At 40.7% G+C, this 22495-nt stretch overlaps 1 protein-coding gene across 2 annotated transcripts in view; it reads left to right on the top strand.

The window, feature by feature from the left end:
- The window catches only part of LOC116265681 (uncharacterized), a 79637-nt gene that overhangs the window by 10175 nt on the left and 46967 nt on the right, over positions 1–22495 (top strand). For both annotated transcript variants that reach the window (XM_031646474.1, XM_031646475.2), the window contains 4 exons: positions 788–995; positions 1256–1374; positions 2671–3081; positions 3189–3323. In XM_031646474.1, coding sequence (XP_031502334.1) covers positions 788–995; positions 1256–1374; positions 2671–3081; positions 3189–3323 — 873 coding nt within the window. The remainder of the gene's footprint in view (positions 1–787; positions 996–1255; positions 1375–2670; positions 3082–3188; positions 3324–22495) is intronic.

The following is a 22495-nucleotide window of genomic DNA, read 5'->3' on the forward strand; positions in this document are numbered from 1 at the left end:
AATCCTGTAAGACTTTACTAGGAACTGGTTTTCAGTTTCATCAGTTATAAAGGTAGGAGGTTCTCTGTGTCTTCTTGAATCGCCGTGACCTGAAAGCTTCACAGTATCTCTACGGTAGGAATAAATTTTCAGTTTAAGCCTGGGACATGCTGGAGACATCAATCGTTTGAGAAGTGGACTTAACTGAAATACAATTTGGTTGACAATTTCGATTTATATTGGTCAAAAGATCTTCATTTACCCATGGTTAAAAAAACTTCACATAATGCTTGGGCTTGTTTGGGTAGATTGCATCTAGCTTGGTCTCTGTGTAAAGAAGCCAACATCCACATGACTTTGAGGCTTGTCTAGTTATATGAGCTGGGTTTTAGGTTGAGAATAGGCTCTCTAAAGGCCGTGTTGGTTTATTTAATGTTATTTTTCTATTCTATTATTTTGTTATGCTTAAATATCTCTAGGAAACAAAAAAAAAAAAATAGTCACACCCTAATAATGCTTGTATAAGCATAAGGAGTGGGGGTGTCCTTAAACGGTCTTTCATTTCATATCAAAATGCTTGAAAAAAAATGCATTCTATTAGCCAAGCTGAATAGAGCCCGTCTAAGCTTTTCTGTGATTGAATCAACCCATTCTTGAATTTTGGTTGGTTTAAGTCGAAGAATGACACTCAAAGCTATGAAAGCATTACATTGAAGAACCTCTTGTTGGAGATTAATTCTATTATTTTTCTTTGTTCATAGTTCTCTTGTCTTCTGTGTTTAATAATGTTTACCATTTTCTACCATAGGCATGGTATCACAGGGGAAGGGCGAATTTATCTTTGGGGAACCATAGCTATGCAATCAAGGACATGAGTTTGGCCTTGACAATGGAGAAGTTTTCTGCTGGAAGGAGACAAGTTGAGTCAGAACTCCAAGTTATGAGACAAAATTACAAAAACGGCGAACCATGTAGCTCTTCTCAGGAAACTAGGGAAGTGGGCCTTGACTGTGTTGGTATGAACTTCATGAGTAATCTTCATTTCCTGAAAGCACTATGTGGACAAGCTTGTATGGCTCTTTCATTTTACCAGTTTGTGTTCATAGGTCTCATCTTGAGCATATATGGCCAAAGTATAGATGTCCACTTGCTTCCTTATTGGTTCAATTGGACGTCAATCAATTTTTCAATATCTTTGAGTACTTTATTAGTCATTGTCAGTTATTTCTGTCAATATCTACAAGTGCATAGCAATATGATGAATCTCTTATGGCAGTTGAAACATCAAAGGAGCAGCTGCATATTGTCACATCACTTGATAAAGGAAGGGGTTTGATTTCACAGAAAGATATATTTGCAAATTGTCTTGTTCACTCCGAGGTGCCTTATGCAACGGTATGTAAGAAATCACCTGAATATAGTTTAATAAGTGCTATATGCTTGTTTTTTTTTTCTTATATTTGTTTCAAGCACAGTCACAAATATAACCCTTAGGTTCTTAATGGTGAGGTTTCTTTCAGGCATTAATCAGAGAGTTTGTTTTTTTTGGGCCATTCAAGAAATTTGCAAATATGTAAAAAATAGTGGAAATTATGAAACTTTAAGTTTTTCACTAATCTTCTTACAAAGAGATCGATAAAAACTCAATATAGCTATTAAAATGCTAAAACCAACCTAAAAGAGGTTAAAATATATTAATTTTTTTTTTCTAAATTTCGTGAGATTATAGTGATGCTTTCATTTTGATAATATTTTCAAAATACTGCAATGTTATCCTTTCTGCATCTCACTTTTTGTTGGGTTCTTGTGGCGATACTTTGGAAGTATCATTTATATTTATCACTATGGTTTCAAGCACGTTATTGTGTATTTTCCATATAAGCTATTTAGTATTACACTATTACCTTGAAGAAGCAAAAAGATGCATCTTTTGCTATTACTGATTGAGAGTCCTTAGGCATGGTTGTTTGGTTGAAAATTTTTTACATTCTCTTTGTGTATCCTGCAGAAGGGGAAAAAATATAAGAAATTAGGGCTGAAATATGAAAAAAAATGAGCAATGCAGTGGTCAGTTTATGCAGGTTAATTTAGGCTTTAAGCTTGAGAGCTTCCGGGTACTTTTGAAATATATTGGATCAAAGTAGTTCTTTCAGATTGTCTACATCTAGGAAGTTGTTTTTCCTTTTTTTTCTCGAGTTTTCCAGAACCACTTGGGAAGAAGCTTCTTGAGGTAACACTTCAACTCACCTTCCTCAATTATCTTCTTCAATTTTGGTTTTACTGTTTTAGAAAGTTAATGCATTGATAGAAAGGAAAAATAGTAATGTTAGAAAGTTAATGTATTGAAAGAAAGGAAAAATAGTAACTGTTTAGAGATTTGATCTATAATGTTTTCTAGGTGCTCCACCATTTCGATTTTTCAAATATTAAGTACATCTTCGTTCTATACCAAATAAAATCACTCTTTTGATTGAGGGATTCTAGCTTTACAGAGGAAAGGGAGCCATTTCATTTAGTAGTCATTCATATCCTTGTTTCATTTTCATTTTCTAAAATAATATTCATCATGTGGAATTATGTTAAATAAGAAAGCCTTGTGTGTTTCTGATCATGGTTAGTGATGTAATTGTTTATTAACATCGTGATTCTGTTGTTCTCTGGTTTAACCTTAATTGTTGACACCATCTGCAGGTCATTTTCAAGCATTACCGAGAAACTCACTGCCACTTTTGTTTTAGGGAGCTTCCAGTTGATGTAGTGCCCTGTGCATCTTGTAAAATATCAATGTACTGTTCAGAAAGTTGCCATGTGCGTGCTGGAGGAAAAAAAATTTGTAGCATGGGCACCATTGATATTTCTTCAGTAGGAGATTTGTCTGGAGATCTTATCCAGTATATTTCAGATATCAACTTGTTTTTGGTTAGTGATGGAGCTGCCACGGAGATGAGCCTTGAGCAGTTTCCTGAACATAGACATGAATGTCTAGGAGTAAATTGGCCTGCGGTTTTGCCTGTTGAGATTGTCTTAGCTGGACGTATTGTTGCACATTCTTTAGAGAAAGAAGGATGCTGTATGAAGGACATCAAATTTAGAAACAAGTTGGTAACGTCTATATATCATACTCGTAATAGACCAAATTTATGCTGCACAGTACTCTAGATCTATTATTAAGTTTATCGCTTTATGGGATTACAAAAATTTTCTTGCAGGACCTTTGCCATCATTATCTCCGAACGCAGTCTGAGCAAAAATTGGAGTGGCTTATATATTCCATTGTACTGATGTACTGCCTTAAAGTTTTCTACATTTCGGATTCTTTACTCACTGGGTCTTCAGTTTCACAGGTATTTACCAGTGCTCTAAAGGGATTTTCTATCTGTGGTTAGGTGATAATTAGTCGCAGTTAGACTGCTTTTGTTCCACTAAATGTTTTAAGACTCAGTGACTTGAGACACAACTTGTCAACTTTGGACTCATGGCTCTGCGAGTTGCATTGATTACTTGTGCTGGGTTTGTTTACTATTAGTTTCAAATGAAAACCAATGTATAACTTTTCATTGAAGTATAAAACAAGGATGGGATGATTACTTGTGTAACTGAGGGAAAATTCAACAACATGAAGTGAAGCTATAACTAAGTTAAGTGTACTCCATTCAACATCATCAAGTGAAGCTATAACTAAGTTAAGTGTACTCCTTTGATAACAAGAAACTGGATGAATTGGTCGCAATTATTTCAGGAGTTTGGTGATTTCCTACATGATAAACAATTAAATGAAGAGGTGCTATTGCGAACTGCTAAGTAACAACCGAGTTTAAAAAGGATTAAATGCAAAGTATATGTCATACCAGTTGTATCACAGAGGAATTTGAGAGAATGAACTCGAAAGAGATACCACAAAAACGAAATGGAGACATCACAGAGGAATCAATAGATGTATACATAACAAGAACAAATCTGATGCAAAACTAGAAAGGGAGACCCTGCAGGCCTACTGTGATGGTCAGAGAGAGAGTCCCTGCAGACCTCTGCCATTGATGGAGAGAGAGAATGACAGAGAGAGAGTGATGCAGGACATATGAGTCAGCTACTGGGAAACCAAAACAAATTGAGGAAAATGCAAAAGGGATACCAAAAAGGCCAAAAAACATAAAAAAAAGTGTACCTTCAATGTGTTTTCTAGTGGCTCGCTGGTTCAGCTGTTGGAAAATTGCTCATCAAAAGCAAATCTGATGCTGAAAGAGAGAGAGAGAGACTGTAGGGTTCTGGCCTATGGTGCAGCAATATATGACAAACCTAATCATTAGGTTATTTTTATGAAAATGAGATTGAGCTGTTAGGATATTGACTGAGAAAGAACCATTACTTTTAGATTCTTACGAGATTTCCACATTATAAACTCACTTGGTCCTCAGATGACTCGTGACTCAACCAGTTCAAGCAAATTTCTGACAAGTCTTGTGGAGTTTTGGATGCTTCTGACTTTGCATAGAGGGTTGACCTGACAGAGGGCTGATCAATTTGAGTCACCAGAGGCGTTGTGCTCGACGAGTTTTTAAACAATGGTTCCAGTTTATTGGAAATTGTTTATCGTCTAAACTAATAGCATGTGCAATTGTTGTCAAAGAATAAAGTTAGTGATTTTTTTGGTGGAAGTTTAAAGTTATTGGAATTTAGATGATAATACTGGCCGCCGCAGAGGATTCTAAATTCTAAGCTAAGGACTGGGGAAACTTCTATATTTGTCTTACCTAGAGACCTCAATTGTAGGTTAGCTGCTTTGCATCTACCTTGAAGCATAACACTTTTTTTTAAGTTCTAGAAGAATTTGGTTTTATGACACTTGTTGAAGCATGTAAAGATGGGTCTTGGGACCGGGTCTGGGTCCAGACCCGATCCAGCTTGTAGCCCTTGTTGGGCCTTAAAGACTTGTAACCCTAATTTCTGGAGTGAATGAAATTTTAAGAGAGAGAGAGTCTGGCGGCTAGTGGGCACCAGACCTCCTCACCCGTGGTTTTTTCTCCCTCTCATTGAGGGTTTTCCACGTTACATCCGTGTTCTTCTCGCTTTTACTGTCTCTACAACACTGTTTGTATATATCTCTATCTTAATATATGGCTTGTTGACACTATATCTATAACTCCAAGTCCATCTTGCTGTAAGCAGGAGTTGGTGTCTATTCTTCAACCAATATTAGCTTAATTTTCTGATACTATTTCCATTTCTATTTTCTCATGGTGTCTCCACTTAATTCTTCCATGGCTGATATTTTATTGTGACTGAAAAATGGCTGAGGTTGATAGGGCTGACAATGAGATTCAACCTTTTTACTAGCCTTTCGTATGTATCTAAAAGCACCTGTAGGGGCCTAGGTGCCAGACCTTAGAAGTTAGAAGAGGCTCGTTGGTGTCACGATTGAAGTTCTCAGCTTGTTATGGACCTCAAAAGTGTAATGGAAAGCGCAATTAATTTGAACAATGAATAATTAGAGAGCCTCTCTATCTGAATACCATTGAATAATTTGTAGGTGTCCTTTCCAGTTTGAAACATTGATAGGTAGCTGCTTTTTGTTTTTATCTGTTAGGTAGGAGAAAATCAATAAAACGTGAGAACTTGAAGGAAGTGAGAAGGGAGAAGGAGAAGAAAGAAGAGGCGACGATTTTAAATATAGATTAGGGTTAGGAAAAAGATGTCTGTAGAAACACACACCAAGATGGAGAGAAAGAGAAGGAACACACAATATACGTGGAAAACCTCAAAGAGAGGTGAAAAACCACGGAGAAGCTCTAACCTAGGTGCACAACCGCAACCCTAGGAGAGAGAAGATGTTATTCCACTTAATCAACAATTACACCATAAGTGGGATTAAATAAGAGGGAAAAACGCCTAGGGTACCGAGCCACTCTCGGTACCCGTGCCCATGGGACCGGGACTGGATCCAGACCCGGTTCCCTATACATGATATGTTAACACTCCCCCTCAAGCTTGGCATACATGTCAAACATGCCAAGCTTGCTTACATTTTTCTCGAATTGAGATGTACATAAGGCTTTGGTTAGAACATCTGCAATTTGATCTTCAGACTTCATATAAGGTAGGATCAACTCCTTTGAATCTATGCGTTCCCGTATGAAGTGGCGATCAATCTCCACATGTTTAGTTCTGTCATGCAGAACGGGATTATTCGCAAGATTAATTGCAGACTTGTTGTCGCAGTACATCCTCATCTTCTCTTCTGTTTCAACACCAATATCTGTTAGGAGAATCTTTAACCATAACATTTCTGTAACTCCCATAGCCACAGCCCTGTATTCAGCCTCAGCACTGGATCTAGAGCATACTTCCTGCCTCTTACTTCTCCAAACAACCAGGTTACCCCCCAGAAAGATGCAGTACCCTGTGGTAGACCTCCTAGTATCAGTACATCCTGCCCAATCTGCGTCAGAGTATCCTTCAATATTAAGTTGGTCTTGCTGAGTATAGAGTAATCCTTTTCCTGGGTCATTCTTTAGGTACCTCAACACTCTTTCTGCACTCTTCCAGTGACAATCAGTAGGAGCATGCATAAACTGACTCAACACATTCACAGCATAAGTAATATCAGGGCGAGTAAGAGTAAGATAGATGAGTTTACCAACCAGCCTCTGATACCGCCCTTTTCCTTCCTCATCTAGGATGTTACCAGTTTTGATGCTTATCTTTGTACCAGACTCCATTGGAGTTAGAAAGGGTCTGCACCCAAGTTTGCCTGTCTCCTTTAGAAGATCCAGAGTGTATATCCTTTGGCTCATAACCAGCCCTGTCTTTGACCGAGCATTCTCTATCCCCAGAAAGTACCTTAGTTTACCCAAATCTTTAAGATCAAATTCAGCAGCTAACCTCTCCTTCATCTTCTTTTTCTCTTCTTCATCGTCACCTGTGACTATCATATCATCAACATACACAAGAAGAAGACTCACCAGGCCATCTCTCTGCTTAATGAATAGGGTGTGATCACCATTTCCCTGTTTGTATCCATTTGTCTTCATCACTATCCTCAGTCTTTCAAACCATGCTCTAGGAAACTGCTTTAATCCATACAAGGCTTTCTTGAGATGACAGCATTTCCCGCTTTGAACATATCCAGGAGGCATACTCATATAGACCTCTTCTTCTAGATGGCCATTCAGGAATGCGTTCTTAACATCAAGTTGATCCATGCTCCACCCCTTTTTCACGGCAAGAGCTAATATGACCCTCACAGTTTTCAGTTTGGCAACAGGGGCAAAGGTTTCAAGATAATCAATACCATATTTCTCGCTGAACCCCTTTGCAACAAGCCGAGCCTTATACCTTTCCACAGTACCATCTGGTTTGTACTTCACATTGAACACCCACTTTGAACCAACTAAATGAGTCCCTTTGGGAATATCCACAACTTCCCAAGTGTCATTCTTTGCCAAGGCATTCATCTCCTCTGTCATGGCCTGTAGCCATTTAGGATCCTCTCTAGCATCTTCCACACACCTGGGAATAACAGACTTAGACAAGGATGTTATAAAGCATTTGTAATTCTTACTCAATTTCGCATAAGAGACAAATCTCTGAATAGGATGAGAAGTACAAGACCTGGTGCCCTTGCGCAGGGCTATAGGAAGCTCTTCATTGATTAGACTTGGGTCATCCGGGGAGCTCACAGGATTGGGATTGGTTACATCAACATTTTCAATCACATCTGTCTTCTTCCTTCTGTACACCTGGCCAAACAAATGATCACGGGCTGTAGGCTGATTATCAACAAGACCCTCGTCCATGTGACGGTCTCTATCATCTCTGACTGTGTCTGCCACACTGTCACTGGCCTTGTAATCCAAGAAATCCGTAAACTGAATCAACTGATTTGAGGAATACTCTTCACTACTGTGCCCTAGATACTCCCCCTGAAGAGGATTCACATGAAAGTATGCCTCATGTTCATGGAAGGTGACGTCCCGGGAAACATAGACTTTAGAGGTGGTAGGATCAACACATTTGTATCCCTTCTGAGTGGAGGAATACCCCAGGAAGACAGCTTTGACAGACCGAGGATCAAGTTTCTTGAGGGTGGGACTATGGTCATGAACAAAACAGACACACCCGAACACCCGAGGAGTAAGAGGCCAGGGATTCTGAGTAGGCCAAAGCATAGAGTACGGGGAATGGCCCTGCAACACACGGGTAGACATACGGTTGATAAGGTGGGCACTAGTGAGAAGCGCATCACCCCAGTAGCGCTTGGGAACCTGACGATGGAACAGAAGGGCCCGGGTAACATCAAGCAAATGGCGATTCTTCCGTTCAGCCACGCCATTTTGGGGAGGTGTGTAACTACATGACGTTTCATGAACAATACCCTTGCTCTTCAAGAAATCATCTAGGGATTGAGAGACATACTCTCTAGCATTATCGGTGCGAAAAACTTGGACAGACGTCTGAAACTGAGTCTCAACAAAGGCCACAAAGTTTTTGACAATAACGGGAACTTCACTACGTTCTTTCAACAGATACACGAACGTACAACGGGAGTAATCATCAATAAGGGTCATAAAGTAATGAAAACCACGACAAGTGGGTACTCCCGAAGGACCCCAAACATCAGAATGAACCAAAGCAAATGGACGAGTGGTTTTATTGAATGAAATAGGGTACGAGGCCCTAACATGTTTAGCCAACTGACACACTTCACAAGTGAAGGAGTCCATGGAAACAGAATGAAACAAACTAGGAAACAACTTCTTAATCAATGGAAACGGAAGATGACCAAGCCTTTCGTGCCATCGCATAATAGTAGATCTGTCTTCTACGCCTGACAACTGTCCACTAGTGGCTGAAATAAGAGCGGACGCAACCTGCACGGGCAGTCTGTAGAGTCCATCAATAGCCGAACCAATCCCAATCTTCTGCCCCGTCACCAAGTCCTTGGTCACTAGTGGCCACGAGAGCTTGGGCTAACTTAGCCCCCTCAGACGTGGAAGTATCCTCCTGAGTAGTAGACAGCCGGCTGATATACGCTTGCAGTTCTTTGATTTGATCGGAGGAAAGCTTCGATTTGGCAACATTTGAAGGACTACTCTGACTAGGCTCAGGCACAGAAGGACTCCGGCGGCTAGAAGGAGGACGACCCCGGACAAGCCGCCTCTCAGGATGAAGATCCCAACAAAAATCAACAGAATGTCCTGATTTGTTGCAATGGCTACACCGCCGAACAGGACGCTGTCCAATCCCAGAAGCACGACTAACAAAGGCTGAAGGAGAACTCCCCTGACTGGTGTCAATATGCATCACCTGTCGACGCTGTTCCTCAGATTCCCCACGGGCATACACCTCTTCAATTCCGGGGACCTCGTCACAATTGAGAATTTGGCTCCTAATGGATTCAAATTCATCGCGTAAGCCTCCGAGGAAAAGAAACGTCCGATCCATCCATTCTTTGTCCCAGTACAAGGCATGATCAGACCCACAGTGCCAGTCATCATTCACATGGTAGTCAAGTTCCTCCCACTTAGTCTTTAGGGCTGCAAAGAAAGCGGCTACAGACAAGTCACCCTGTTTAAGAGAGTATATGCTACGTTTGATTTGGTACGTACGCAATACTCTCTTCTTACGGCCATACATCCGTGCAAGCACAGTCCACATGTCGTAGGCAGTCGATTTACGCAAGATCAAAGGCTGAATATCTGCAGAAACAGAACTAATAATCCATACTTTAACCTGACTATCTTCCAACGTCCAAGTAGCCCATCGCGGATCGGTTTTTGAAGGTGCAGGCTTCTCCCCAGTGATGTAGGGCAGGCGACCACGACTGGTTATCCCAATTTCTAGGGCAGCCGACCAAGAGAGATAGTTATCCTTGTTCAGCCGGATGGAGGTGACTTGAACAGGCAAGATCTCGCTCTTGGTATTGCTGCCCGAGTCTAGGGCATCATCGATCTTGAGGGACATCTCCTCGGCCATCACAATCACCAAGGAGAAAGAATACCCAGCACCAGAGACGACAAACAAGAGGCAGCGGCGCTGGACGGCGGCGGTGCGGGAGAGAGCGACGGCGGTGGGCAGCGGTGGCGCGGGACGGCGGCGGCGCGGGAGAGAGCGACGGCGGTGGGCAGCGGTGGCGCGGGACGGCGGCGGCGCTGGACAGCGGCAACGCAGCAGAGAACAGCCGCGCTGGACGATGGCGGCGCAGCTGGCAGCGCTGGACGGTGGCGGCGCAGCTGGCAGCGCTGGACGGCGGCGGCGCAGCAGAGAGCGACGGCGCAGCAGCGGCAGAGAAAAAAAAAACGGCGGAAACAGCAGCGGCAAAAAACGGCGGAAACACGACTATCACACCAACGATCTCTCACGCGTTGGCTCTGATACCATGTAGAAACACACACCAAGATGGAGAGAAAGAGAAGGAACACACAATATACGTGGAAAACCTCAAAGAGAGGTGAAAAACCACGGAGAAGCTCTAACCTAGGTGCACAACCGCAACCCTAGGAGAGAGAAGATGTTATTCCACTTAATCAACAATTACACCATAAGTGGGATTAAATAAGAGGGAAAAACGCCTAGGGTACCGAGCCACTCTCGGTACCCGTGCCCATGGGACCGGGTCTGGATCCAGACCCGGTTCCCTATACATGATATGTTAACAATGTCAATAAGGTTACATACTTTATCAAAATTACATGTGACCATCCATAACCAGAAGTATGTTGCTTTTGGCACTCTTCTTCAAGTTGGAGCACACATATCAATCATGCTTAGCTTAATATGACATTTGGAAAACCCCAAGCCTGTGATGGGCTTGGTGTAAGTGTCAACAATCGTCTGGTGCTACCTGCCTTGTAGATATATGACCTGATTGAGCTAAGTCATGTATGTATTGGTAATCAACCTCAATGTACTTCGTCATCTCATAGAAAATTGTATTGTTAGCAGAATAGGTTCTTGCCTTATTATCACACATCATCACCATTGAAGCCAAGATCTTACTTGTAGATCCTTTAGAAATATCTAATCCACATCATTTATGCAGTTGTTTGAGCCCATATCTCTATATTCAGGTTCAATGCTTGATCAGGTTACAATATTTTGCTTTTTACTCCCCCAGCTCCAAATAATTAACTGTTCTACAAATACATAGAAATTAGAAACTGGCGGTTGACTTTCTATGATCAACGTCCCCTGCATAATCAACATTAGAGTATGCAAGTATATCAAGAGAGGAACTTTGTTCATGTAACAACCTTTTACCAGGAGAGAAATTCAAATATCTAAAGAGCATCATTGCAGTTTCTCATTGTACTTTAGTTGGCTTGTGCATAAATCGATTATCTTGTTTACAACTAAGGAAGTACTTGTCTTGTCACAGTCACATATAGAAGTTTACCAATTAATGATCTAAAACTTTTCCTGTCAACTGTTCTGCTTGCTCCTCATACATATGCAATTTCAGATCCATAGGAATTGTTGGCTGGTTTAGCTCTTAGAATTCCTATTTTTTTTAACAAATCAAGCATATACATTGTTTGCCATTGCCAGACGTCACACTGGAATGAAGGAACAGGAGGAATTTGAGGGAAAAGGTCTATGGGGCTTGGGCAAAGAGAGATGTCTAAGAGAAAGATGACAATAATATGGACTGAAAGAAGTGTTAGCCACTGAGTGGATGGTTCCCACTGGCTGGTGTAGGTAGTAGACCCCACCTTCATCATGGCCTCCACCAATCATCTTTCCCATCAACAAGCCCTGAAAGGTGCAACACACAAGATCAGCACCAAAACACGGCCAAAAATCTTAAGCAAATCAGGATATTTCTGTGCAACCATAACTTCCCAAAAATTCTGAAAAGAATATTTCATATATATATTACCAATAAATTAAAATGCAGTCACTTAAGATATGGAGCAGAAGTAGTCAATCATAGTCAACCTTCAACAAACTTAAGCAGTCAGATTCAGAACTTCAACCAGCATCTGCCTTGAGTAACTATGTGAAGATCTGGTTCCTCTTAATCAAATATATGCCACCACAACAATAATCTCAGGCAATGATCTGAACTAACACCATATACCATGACTATATTTAAACTCCATCCAGCATCAGATATGATCAATCACAATGACAAGTTTCAAGTTGGATTTCAACTACCATGGCAGTCACAACAGCCTCCCTTTTTTCAGTGACATCTCCACTGGAACCCCGCCATCTGATGGCAACTGCACTTAGGTTGAACTATTAAGTTTACATCTAGGAAAGATGCCTCAAGACAGCCAATAATCTTGACCAAAGGGCACAACTTCAATTCTGCGTGTCCACCAAATGGCAGTGTTGAAGTGTCTTACTGTTCGGATCTGGGTCTGGACCCGGTCTAGTGTGCTCTTGTTAAGGCACTTCTTATATCCTTGTAAACCCTAATTTCTGTGAGTGAATGAAATTTGTAGTGAGAGAGTGTCTGGCTGCTAGTGGGCATCAGACCTCTCAATCGTGGTTTTTTCCTCGCGTTGAGGGTTTTCCACGTTAAAATTTTCTTCTTCTCTTCTTTCTACATGGTATCAGAGCCAACCACTTGGATTTTTTTTTTACTGTGCTCGTTGGAGAAGAAGGCTCGTGTTTTCACTATTCAGGTTGGACCAGAAATCCTTCGTCTTTGTTTGGGTGAGTTTCTCCCTGTCGCCCGATCCTACTGAGTGCCGTGAAGTTCCGGCGTCTCGTGCAGATCTCTCCTCCCTGCCGACCGCTGTGAAGCGCCGACGTCTCGTGACGGCTCCTGCCATCGCCCATCGTCTGTAGGACCAAGCCCATCGCCTGCCTTCTCGCCCGTCGGCCTCCTTGCTGACCCGACGCTCTCCTTCGCTCGACGCTCACTGCATCTCTCGCCGGAAGTTTCTTGTGCTATTGGTGTTGCTCTCTCTTCAGCGTCTCTCTACCTTCTTGTCGTCGCTTGAGCTTTGGCGTCTGTCGAGTCCCAACATCGCCCAACACCGCTCAACTTTAGACCGCCGCCCAGCATCCTGCTCGTTTTGCTATTGTGGTCTCAGCTCTGGTCGACTGTTGCTGCTTCTCTGCCGTGTGACTGGAAGCAACAGTGACACTTGAGTTTTCTGTGGTGCCTGTGTTTTCGCATCAGCTGCCTCTTGCTTCCTCTGCCGTCAGACGTGCTGTTGCCGTGAAGTTCCAGCTCACATCCACCGCGTCCTGCTACTTCTGGGCGCCGCTCTCTGCCTTTTACCCATTGCCTGTCTGAAGTCGTGCGTCGCCCCTGTCGCCTGCATTGCTGCCGTTGGTTCGTGGGTACTCCGACGCTGCTGCCAATGTTATCACTGGCGTAGCGTATCGCGTATTGGTCGGGCCGACCTATACGCCGTATCGTAACGTATCGTAAACGTATCGTAACGTATCGTAAAATTAAATTTTTTAATTTTTAAAAAATATTAAAAATTAAAAAATCATAAAAAATTCCAAAAAATCATAAAAATTCCAAAAAAAATCCGAAAAAACAAGTAAAAATCAGAAAAAATCAAGAAAAATGTATTTAAAGGAACATTCATCATTCATGTATATGATTATGAAGTATGAAGTATGAACTATGAAGTATGAACTATGAACTATGAAACATGAACAACACATTCCAAAATAAGAAATCAGACATTCAAAATAACATAATAAGCAGCTGAACAGAATTCGATTACATCACAATTCATAAGTTCAAAAGTGAAAACATATAGATATAGTTATCAATCATGATTCATTCAATTCAAGTTTTGACAACAACAATCCTCGTCAATCGTCATTTCCATCATCATCTTCATTTTCTTCATTAATTTCTTCTATCCCCTCTGTTGGAAATGGAATGTCACCAACATTCCATTGCTCTCCAGCCTCTCCTTCAATAATCTCTGCTACTCCTTCAAGGTTCAAAAAATCAAGATCGTCCTCAAGGTCATCAAGTATTACAGATTGTTTTTCTTCAACCCAAGAATCTAATATATCAAAATGGTCAATGTTGATAGGATCATATTGAGTGTGATGCTTCCTCGTAGATGCTGTTTCTAATTGCCTAACAAGAGAACAAATTAACAAAATGTTAGAAATTAAAATATATATTAGAATTTGCTATTTTGCATAACAAATGTTTACCTTTGTCTCAACTTCATATTATAACGAACGTAAACAAGGTCATTCAACCTTTTATGTTCCAACCTATTCCTCTTCTTACTGTGGATGTGCTGAAATACACTCCAATTTCTTTCACATCCAGTTGCACTACATGTTTGGCTGAGGATTCTAATTGCAAGCTTCCTTAATTCTGGGCAATCAGGCCCAAACCTTTCCCACCACAAATCTAATAACAGATGGAAAGTAAAAATGAGATAGAATAAATATATGAGAAGGTAGAAGCTAAACAACAAATAAAATAAACCAAAAAGTATAAAGTCTCTTTTTCTAATACCTGGACGCATAGTTGACCTGCATCGAATTGCTGTGTCTCTCCCCATGCTACCAGAAGCCGTATCATATTTGTTGATCGACATATGGATAGCATCTTGTTCTTTATAATCACTTACTAATACCTCAACACAATCCAACATGCCATACTCGACCTATCTGTCCTTCTTAAAAGTGAGAAGATATCTAATAGCAGGATTTAGGTAGTAGGCTGCTGCATGAAGTGGACGATGAAGTTGTCCAGACCACCTTTCATCTATAATCTTCCATATAGGCATGTACAACTTCTTTTTTCCCTTCATGTTATCTCTAATGGCCTCCTTCGCTCTGTCCATAGACTCGTATAAATATCCAATAGAAGGCCTATCTTCATTATCAACTAATCTGAGGACTTTCACTAGAGGTACACAAATCTTCAATAAGTGCACACATGATTCCCAAAAGTCAGCATCGAAGATGGTATCCACAACTGTCATAGCCTTTCTTTTATAGGCATGTGGATATGCAGCCCAATCATCACTTGAAAACATCTGCCTGAGATGAGTTCTTTGCTTGACTATACCCTGCACAGTCAAAACATTTGTAGCAAACCGTGTTTGTGCAGGTCGAATCAATTCAGCCCCATTTGTGAATTTCCTCATCAAATTCAAGACATAAGCATGATTATAAATAAACTTCGTGATTTCTTGGCATCTTTGAACTGTCAATTTCATATCATCTCTTTCACCAAGATCCTGAAGCATAAGATTTGCACAATGAGCAGCACATGGACTCCAATAAAATGTCCTATATCGTGCTGCTAACATTTCACCTGCAGCTTTATAATTTGCTGCATTATCAGTGATAAATTGCACGACATTTTCAGGCCCAACTTCTTGTATAACTTTATCAAAAAGCTCAAACAAAACATCAGCAGTCTTAAGAGTATCAGACAAATCAACAGATTTTAAGAACATAGTACCAAGGGGGCAATATACAAGGAAGTTTACCAATGTTCTGTTCTTGATGTCTGTCCACCCATCTGCCATTACACTGCATCCTGTAGCTTTCCAGTTCAATTTCAGTTCATCACAATATGCCTTGACATTTCTAACTACATTGTTGAGAATTTTACCTCACAATTTATGAAAAGGGGGCATTTTATACCCTCGACCTACAATAGCAATCGCATCTGCTATAGCCTGAAAATGAAAAGAGTTTGCTGCATTGAAAGGAATGGATGCGTCATAGAACCACCTTCCTATGGTTTCATCTGCTGCTTCAACAATATCTTTTGAACACATGGCTGTACGAATCTCAGGCTGAGCACCAACAACCGTATAATTGGGAAAAAAATTCTTGATCGAACCAGACATATTACTTTACTTCATAGTACGTACTCTACCAACACCAGTATGACCCCCACTCCTACCACGTCCTCGTAAACCTGTACTTGCACTTGCACCTCTTCTTTTTTTGGTTGCAGTTGAAGAACCACCTGTATGCATAATGTTTTTCCCTTTAGTTGTTCCCAAACTGACACCAACATGTTCTTCTTCAAGCTCAACGTCTTCACCTTCACTTTCTTCCTGTGCATGTGGGTCCCCATATCCTTCCTCTGCATCTTGCATTTCTTTTTCAATCCTATTTGCTTTCATTGCATTAAGAAGCTCCATACACTGGTGCTTTACATACATTGGCAATGGGTTCTCTTGGGAGCCATTGCAAGCAGCCACATCACTGTGTGTACCAGCTATATGGTTTTTAAAGCGAGAGATCCCTCCTGATATGATTTGCTTACAATAATTGCACTAAACTCTTAACCTATCTTTAGGATTCACCCTTGTACACCACTGCCATGCAGGATCCGACATTATATCTTCACAAAACAAGTAAAAACATACAGATAAATGCAGGAAATAAGAGAAATGAATGATTCAACGACAAAAATGAGTTATTTCTTACCTTCTTGGTGTTAGAAACCAAAAAACCCTCTTTCTTCAAGCTTCCCACCGTCCCGAGACTCCCCACAACAAGAAATAAAGCGACTTCACCGGCAAATCTTGATGCAAATGGAGAAAATCTCTCCCTCCCACGTCTCTTGCAATGTTTAGAAACAATAGAAGAGAGAGAGAGGAGCGTAGGTTTTAAAAAGAAGATGCAAAAAAGGGGCTGTCGTGCCCCTTTTTCATTTTAACCCTGTATCGTACGATGCGGAGGTGTATCGCCCGTATCGTACGATACAGTGTCCGTATCGTGCGATACGGGCGATACGCACGCGTATCGTGCGTATAACTCGTACCGTATCGTTTATGTTGATACAGACGATACGTATCGTACGATACGCGTTTGTATCGTACGATACAGATAACATTGGCCGCTGCAGTCTGCCGCTGTTGCCCGTCACCACCGTTGTTCTCTGCTGCGTGCCTCGGGGGAACTAGTTGATGCCGTGAAGTTCCAGTGTCAGGCCATCGACGGTTGTAGTGGTCAAGCTCGTCTGCCCTCTGCGCCACTTCGTGCCACTGGTTTTTCAATCCTCGTCAGCCAGGTTCCTCTATTGCGTATGCATTTGTTTCCTTTTTTTCTCTTATGTCGTGTGCACTATTGCTGTCGTGTGCATTTGTTGTGCTCCATCGTTGAGCCTTGGTAAAGGCAGTATCAGCCTCCTCTGTTGTTAGCTGGGTTTCTATTGGATCTACCCTACCTTTTGGTAAATGCACTCATTGCAAGAAAAACAGTCACACTATGGAATTTTGTTGGGATTTGTATCCTCAAAATAAGAATAGTCGTGGGAGGTCTTCTAATGGGAAGAAGCCTATTTCTGATGTTATTAACTCTAATGGATGAAAAACATATATTTCTGCTGAACAGATTCGTGAGCTCCGTGCATACCTAAGCCAGATTGAAACCAGTTAGACTGATGTAGGGTGTGAGAGTTAATCATGCCTCTGCTATTTCTAGAGAAACAGATAATTCTTCCATGAGAGGGTGGATTGTTGACAGTGGAGCTACTCACCACATAACTGGCAATCCTAAGGTTTTTTCATGAGTATAAGCTTTCGTCAGGAAATGAACGTGTTTCTCTTGCAGACGATTCCTCTATTTCTGTGGCTGGGAAAGGAGTCTCTCACTTTTGGACAAGTTCTTAGTTCATAATGCTCTGCATGTTCCTCATCTTCCCTTGAACTTCTTGTCGGTTAGCAATATTACGAAAGAGTTGAATTGCAAACTTATTTTTTTGCTGATCGTTGTGTTCTGCAGGACCTGGTGACAGGAAAGAGGATTGAGATTGGTTTGGTTTCTCAAGGGCTATATCGTTTACCCATGCGTATTGCTACAACTCTCATGACGGCCGTCAGCAAAACAAAGAAGTGTAGAGAGGACTCCCTTCAGTTGCTTCTGCGTTGGCATGAGTGCCTTGGTCACCTTCCTTTTGGAATTCTTAGACAGTTGTTTCCTGAATTATGTTCTAGTTTGGACATGTCCATGATATCTTGTGATGTTTGTCAAATTTGCTCAACATGTTAGAGCTTCATACCCTATTTCCACCAGTCATCCCAATGAAGTTTTTTCTTTGATTCATTCTGATGTGTGGGGACCCTCGGGAATTCATACCCATCAAGGTTTCCAATACTTTATAACCTTTATTGATGATTTTTCCAGGAGCACCTTTGTATACTTGTTGAAAGACCGTAGTGAAGTGCTTCATGTCATAGAGACCTTCATTCTTCTTGTAGAGACTCAATATGGGGTATCTGTTAAGACCTTTCGGTCCGACAATGCTCGTGAGTATGTGTGCCAGTCCGTAGATGATTTCTTTCGAAAAAGGGGAATTGTTCATGAGACATCCTGCAGTTATACTGATAGAAATGTAGCACCAATATCTGTAACCCGAAAACAACACTCACGCAGGAAGATAGAGAGAGAGAGAGAGAGAGAGAGAGAGAGAGAGAGAGAATGAAAACAAGAAGAAACTGAGGAGAAGAAGCCGTAGCCAAAATGTTTTGCACGGCCTCTATTTATAATCTCATTTTCAGAATTCTAAGAGTCTCCAATCGTAGAATCCTAGGAGATTTCACAAGCTCCAAGGACATTAATTACATCATAGAAACCTAAGAGACTTCACATATTACAAGGATATTAACTATAACATATTCTACAAGGAGGTGCAATCCTAAGAGACTCCTCTTCAACGTGCTGGTGAAGGATTTATATTTTAACACCCTCCCTCAAGTTGTGCATGGTTTTGCACCATGTACAACTTGCCTTTTAGAAACCAGAATCGTTCCTTTGTTAATCCTTTTGTAAATAAGTCTGCAACTTGTTCATTTGTACGAACATAAATAGGCTGAATTTCCTTGTCTTCCACCTTTTGTCTAACAAAGTGTTGATCAATCTCAATGTGCTTTGTTCGACCATGTTGTACGGGATTAAAGGCAATGTTAATAGCGCTTTGATTATCGCACATTAACATTGATGTTTTAATCTTTTCTCTAATGTCTTCTAGCAAATGTCTAACCCATGTAACTTCAGCAGTACCTGCAGCCATGCATCTGTATTCAGCTTCAGTGCTGGATCTTGCTACTGCCTTTTGCTTTCGACAACTCCAAGACACAAGATTACGTCCAATGAAAATACAAAAACCAGAAATAGACTTTCTTTGATCGGGATCTCCAGCCCAATCTGCATCTGTGAATGTCATAAGTTGATGTCCAGTAGTTATATTTTCACTCTTACCATAAACTAAGCCATCTCCTGCTGTCCCTTTAAGATATCTTAATATTCTTTTGACAATATCCATGTGAGTATCTCTAGGTGCATGCATAAATAATTGGGATACTTGATTCACAGCATATATAATATCTGGTCTAGTAAATGTAAGATATTGAAGTGCCCCAACAATACTTCGATATTGCGTAGGATCTTCATATAACTCCCCATCTTGAGCACTTAGTCTTTGATTTAGAACACTAGGAGTTCCAACAGGCTTACAATCAGACATACCTGACTTTTTCAACAAATCCAACGTGTATTTCTGTTGTGTCAATGTGAGGCGATTATTGTGCCTATCAATCTCCACTCCAAGAAAGAATCGTAAATCACCAAGCTCTTTCATTTTGAAGTTTTGCATCATCAAAACTTTAGCTTCTTCTATGTGTTTTTCTGAATTGCCTGTGATAACAATATCATCAACATATATAAGAAGTAAAGTAAATATGTTTTCCTTTCGATAAATGAAAAGAGAGTGATCTAGAGGACATCTCCGAAAACCACATTCTTGAATCTTGCAAGAGAAACTGTCAAACCACGAACGTGAGGCCTGTTTAAGTCCATAAATAGATTTTCTTAGTTTGCAAACCCATGCATGAGAGTCTCTTTTCGTGTATCCTGGAGGTTGTTCCATATATACTTCCTCCCTTAAATCACCATGAAGAAAAGCATTCTTCACGTCCATTTGATGTAGTCTCCATCCATATTCAACTGCCAATGATATAATCACGCGAATTGTTCCCATTTTGATCACAGGGCTGAATGTCTCATCATAATCTTCTCCATATTGTTGTGTAAACCCTTTTGCTACTAACCTTGCTTTGTGTCTTTCTATGCTGCCGTCAGGTTTGTATTTAATTTTGTATACCCATTTGGAGCCCACTACGTTCTTTTCGTGTGGCCTCAGAACGATCTCCCATGTTCCACATTCATGCAAGGCATCCATTTCTTCTTTCATAGCCTTTCTCCAATGATGTGATTTTGATGCTTCATCAAATGAAGTAGGTTCTTCCTTCTTGCCAACTTTTGCCATGAATAACTGAAAATCAAGTGATAAAGAATCATAGCTAACCCACCTGTGAATGGGATGACGAATGCGTTGGGATCTTCTAAGGTGGGGCATGTTGTCTTCTTCACTGTGAGCATCTCTGTCCCTTAGTCGTCGACTGTAGATAAGACCCGAATACCGATGTGCATCGTTGCTCTGTTCATTATTGTTTTCGTGATGACTTAATGTCTGTGTTGGATCTTCTTGATTTTCACTTTGAGCCATATCCGACGGTTGTATTGCTCTCTCTGAATCTTCACTTTGAGGCACATCATTTTCTATAACAGGATCTGCATTGAATAACTGTGTACTGGTCCAGGGATCATAAGATTCAATGGTCATAGGCATTTCATTTGTATTATCAAAACTATGTTCATCAAAAATGACATTTCTTGAAGTTTTGATACGTTTAGTTGTTGGATCATAGCATCGAAAACCTTTATATTCATCAGCATATCCAACGAATCTACATTGAATAGCTTTGTCTTGAAACTTGTTCCTCAAGGCAGCATCAACGTGAACATAGCATACACAACCAAAAACCTTCAAGTTCTTGTAATCAGGTTGTTTGCCTAAGAGTGTAAAATATGGCGATTTAGACATCAAGAGTGTCATAGGCAAACAATTTATTATGTATACAGCAGTATGGAAGGCTTCAGTCCACAAGGAAATGGGCACATTAGTATCATGCATCATGCTCATGGCGCTTTCAACTATATGTCGATGTTTTCGCTCAACTACACCATTTTGTTGTGGTGTGTAAGGGCAGGAAATTTGTCTAGTTATCCCTTTTTCACGTAGAAATTCAATAAAATCAAGCGAGGAATATTCTTCCCCTCCATCACATTGAAAATGCACCACATTGGATGAAAATTTAGTTTGAATCATGGCATAGAAGTTTCGAAATATGTGAGGTACTTCTGATTTGTGTTTCATGAAGTAAATCCAGGTGAAACGTGAGTAAGAGTCAATGAATAAGACATAATATCTTGACCCAGACATGGAATCAATAGGGGCTGGCCCCCATACATCAGAAAAAATAGTTTCAAAAGGTTTGGAAGCCCTTTGATTTATATTATGGAAAGGTAAAACATGACTCTTACAAAGTCCACAACTTGAACATTTTTTGACACTTGAAGTAAGAGGTAAACTTGATCTTGGAATGAGACTATCTGTGACAAGTTTTTCAATGAAATGTCGACCACAGTGTCCTAGCCGACTATGCCACAAATCAGACTCCAAAAATTGGTTAGGGCCCCTTACTTTTGATTGAAAATGGCAAGAACTTGGCACTGATGACGCATTATGAGAAAGAGAAAATGTCTTCAATCCTATATCAAAAGTGGATGAATCCTTGGGTAGACATTCCTTGAGGACGTACATATTCCCTTGACGCTCCCCTCTAGCGAACATTTTCTTCGTTTGGAGGTCCTTGACATAGACAGAAGAAGGTGTGAATTCAACAGAAGAGCTTGTATCATCAATGAGTTTAGAAATGGATATGATGTTCTTTTTGATATTGGGAGCAAGAACAACATTAGACAGTGATAGAGACGAGGATGACAATGGAATATGTGCATTTCCAATATGTGTAATAGGATGAGATTTTCCATCACCTGTTATAATGCAACTTCTACCGTAATGAGGGGATAAGTTAGTCAATTTACCTGCATTTCCTGTCACATGGGTAGCTGCACCTGAATCCAAGAACCATTCTCCCTGCTCATTTTGCTTTATAGTAGTCATCTTTGAGAATGCGGCCATCAATAGCTGTTGCATATCTTCAGCGGTGGATTTAGAACTTTGTCCTCCTTGTTTATAATCATGTCTTACCCCTTTGTTTTTATTTTGAGGATTAAACCAACATTGTGCCTTCATGTGTCCTTTCTTGTTGCACTGAAAACAAATTGGTATTTTTCTTGAAGTATCCAAAGGAGACATACCTTGGTTATGTGGTGTTGGTAGAATGCCACGACCACCATGGTTGGAGTTCCCATGGCTCTTACCAAACTTTACATTCATAGCCAACACATTTTGGGAGTTCCCTTGATCAGTCCTTTCAATGACTCTTTTCATATTCATTTCATGTTGGAGAAGTTTACCTTGTAGTTCGTTGAAGGAAGGCAGAACAGGAAGGACCTCAAGAGCTGTAATAAAAGCATGATAATCATGCCCAAGTCCATTCAAGGTTTGCTGCACCTTTTCCTTATCAGAAATGTTATTCCCTGAGGCAGCAAGTTGGTCTGCGACGGCCTTAATACGCCC

This window comes from Nymphaea colorata, chromosome 12 (genome assembly GCF_008831285.2).
Source record: "Nymphaea colorata isolate Beijing-Zhang1983 chromosome 12, ASM883128v2, whole genome shotgun sequence".
NCBI lineage: Eukaryota > Viridiplantae > Streptophyta > Magnoliopsida > Nymphaeales > Nymphaeaceae > Nymphaea > Nymphaea colorata.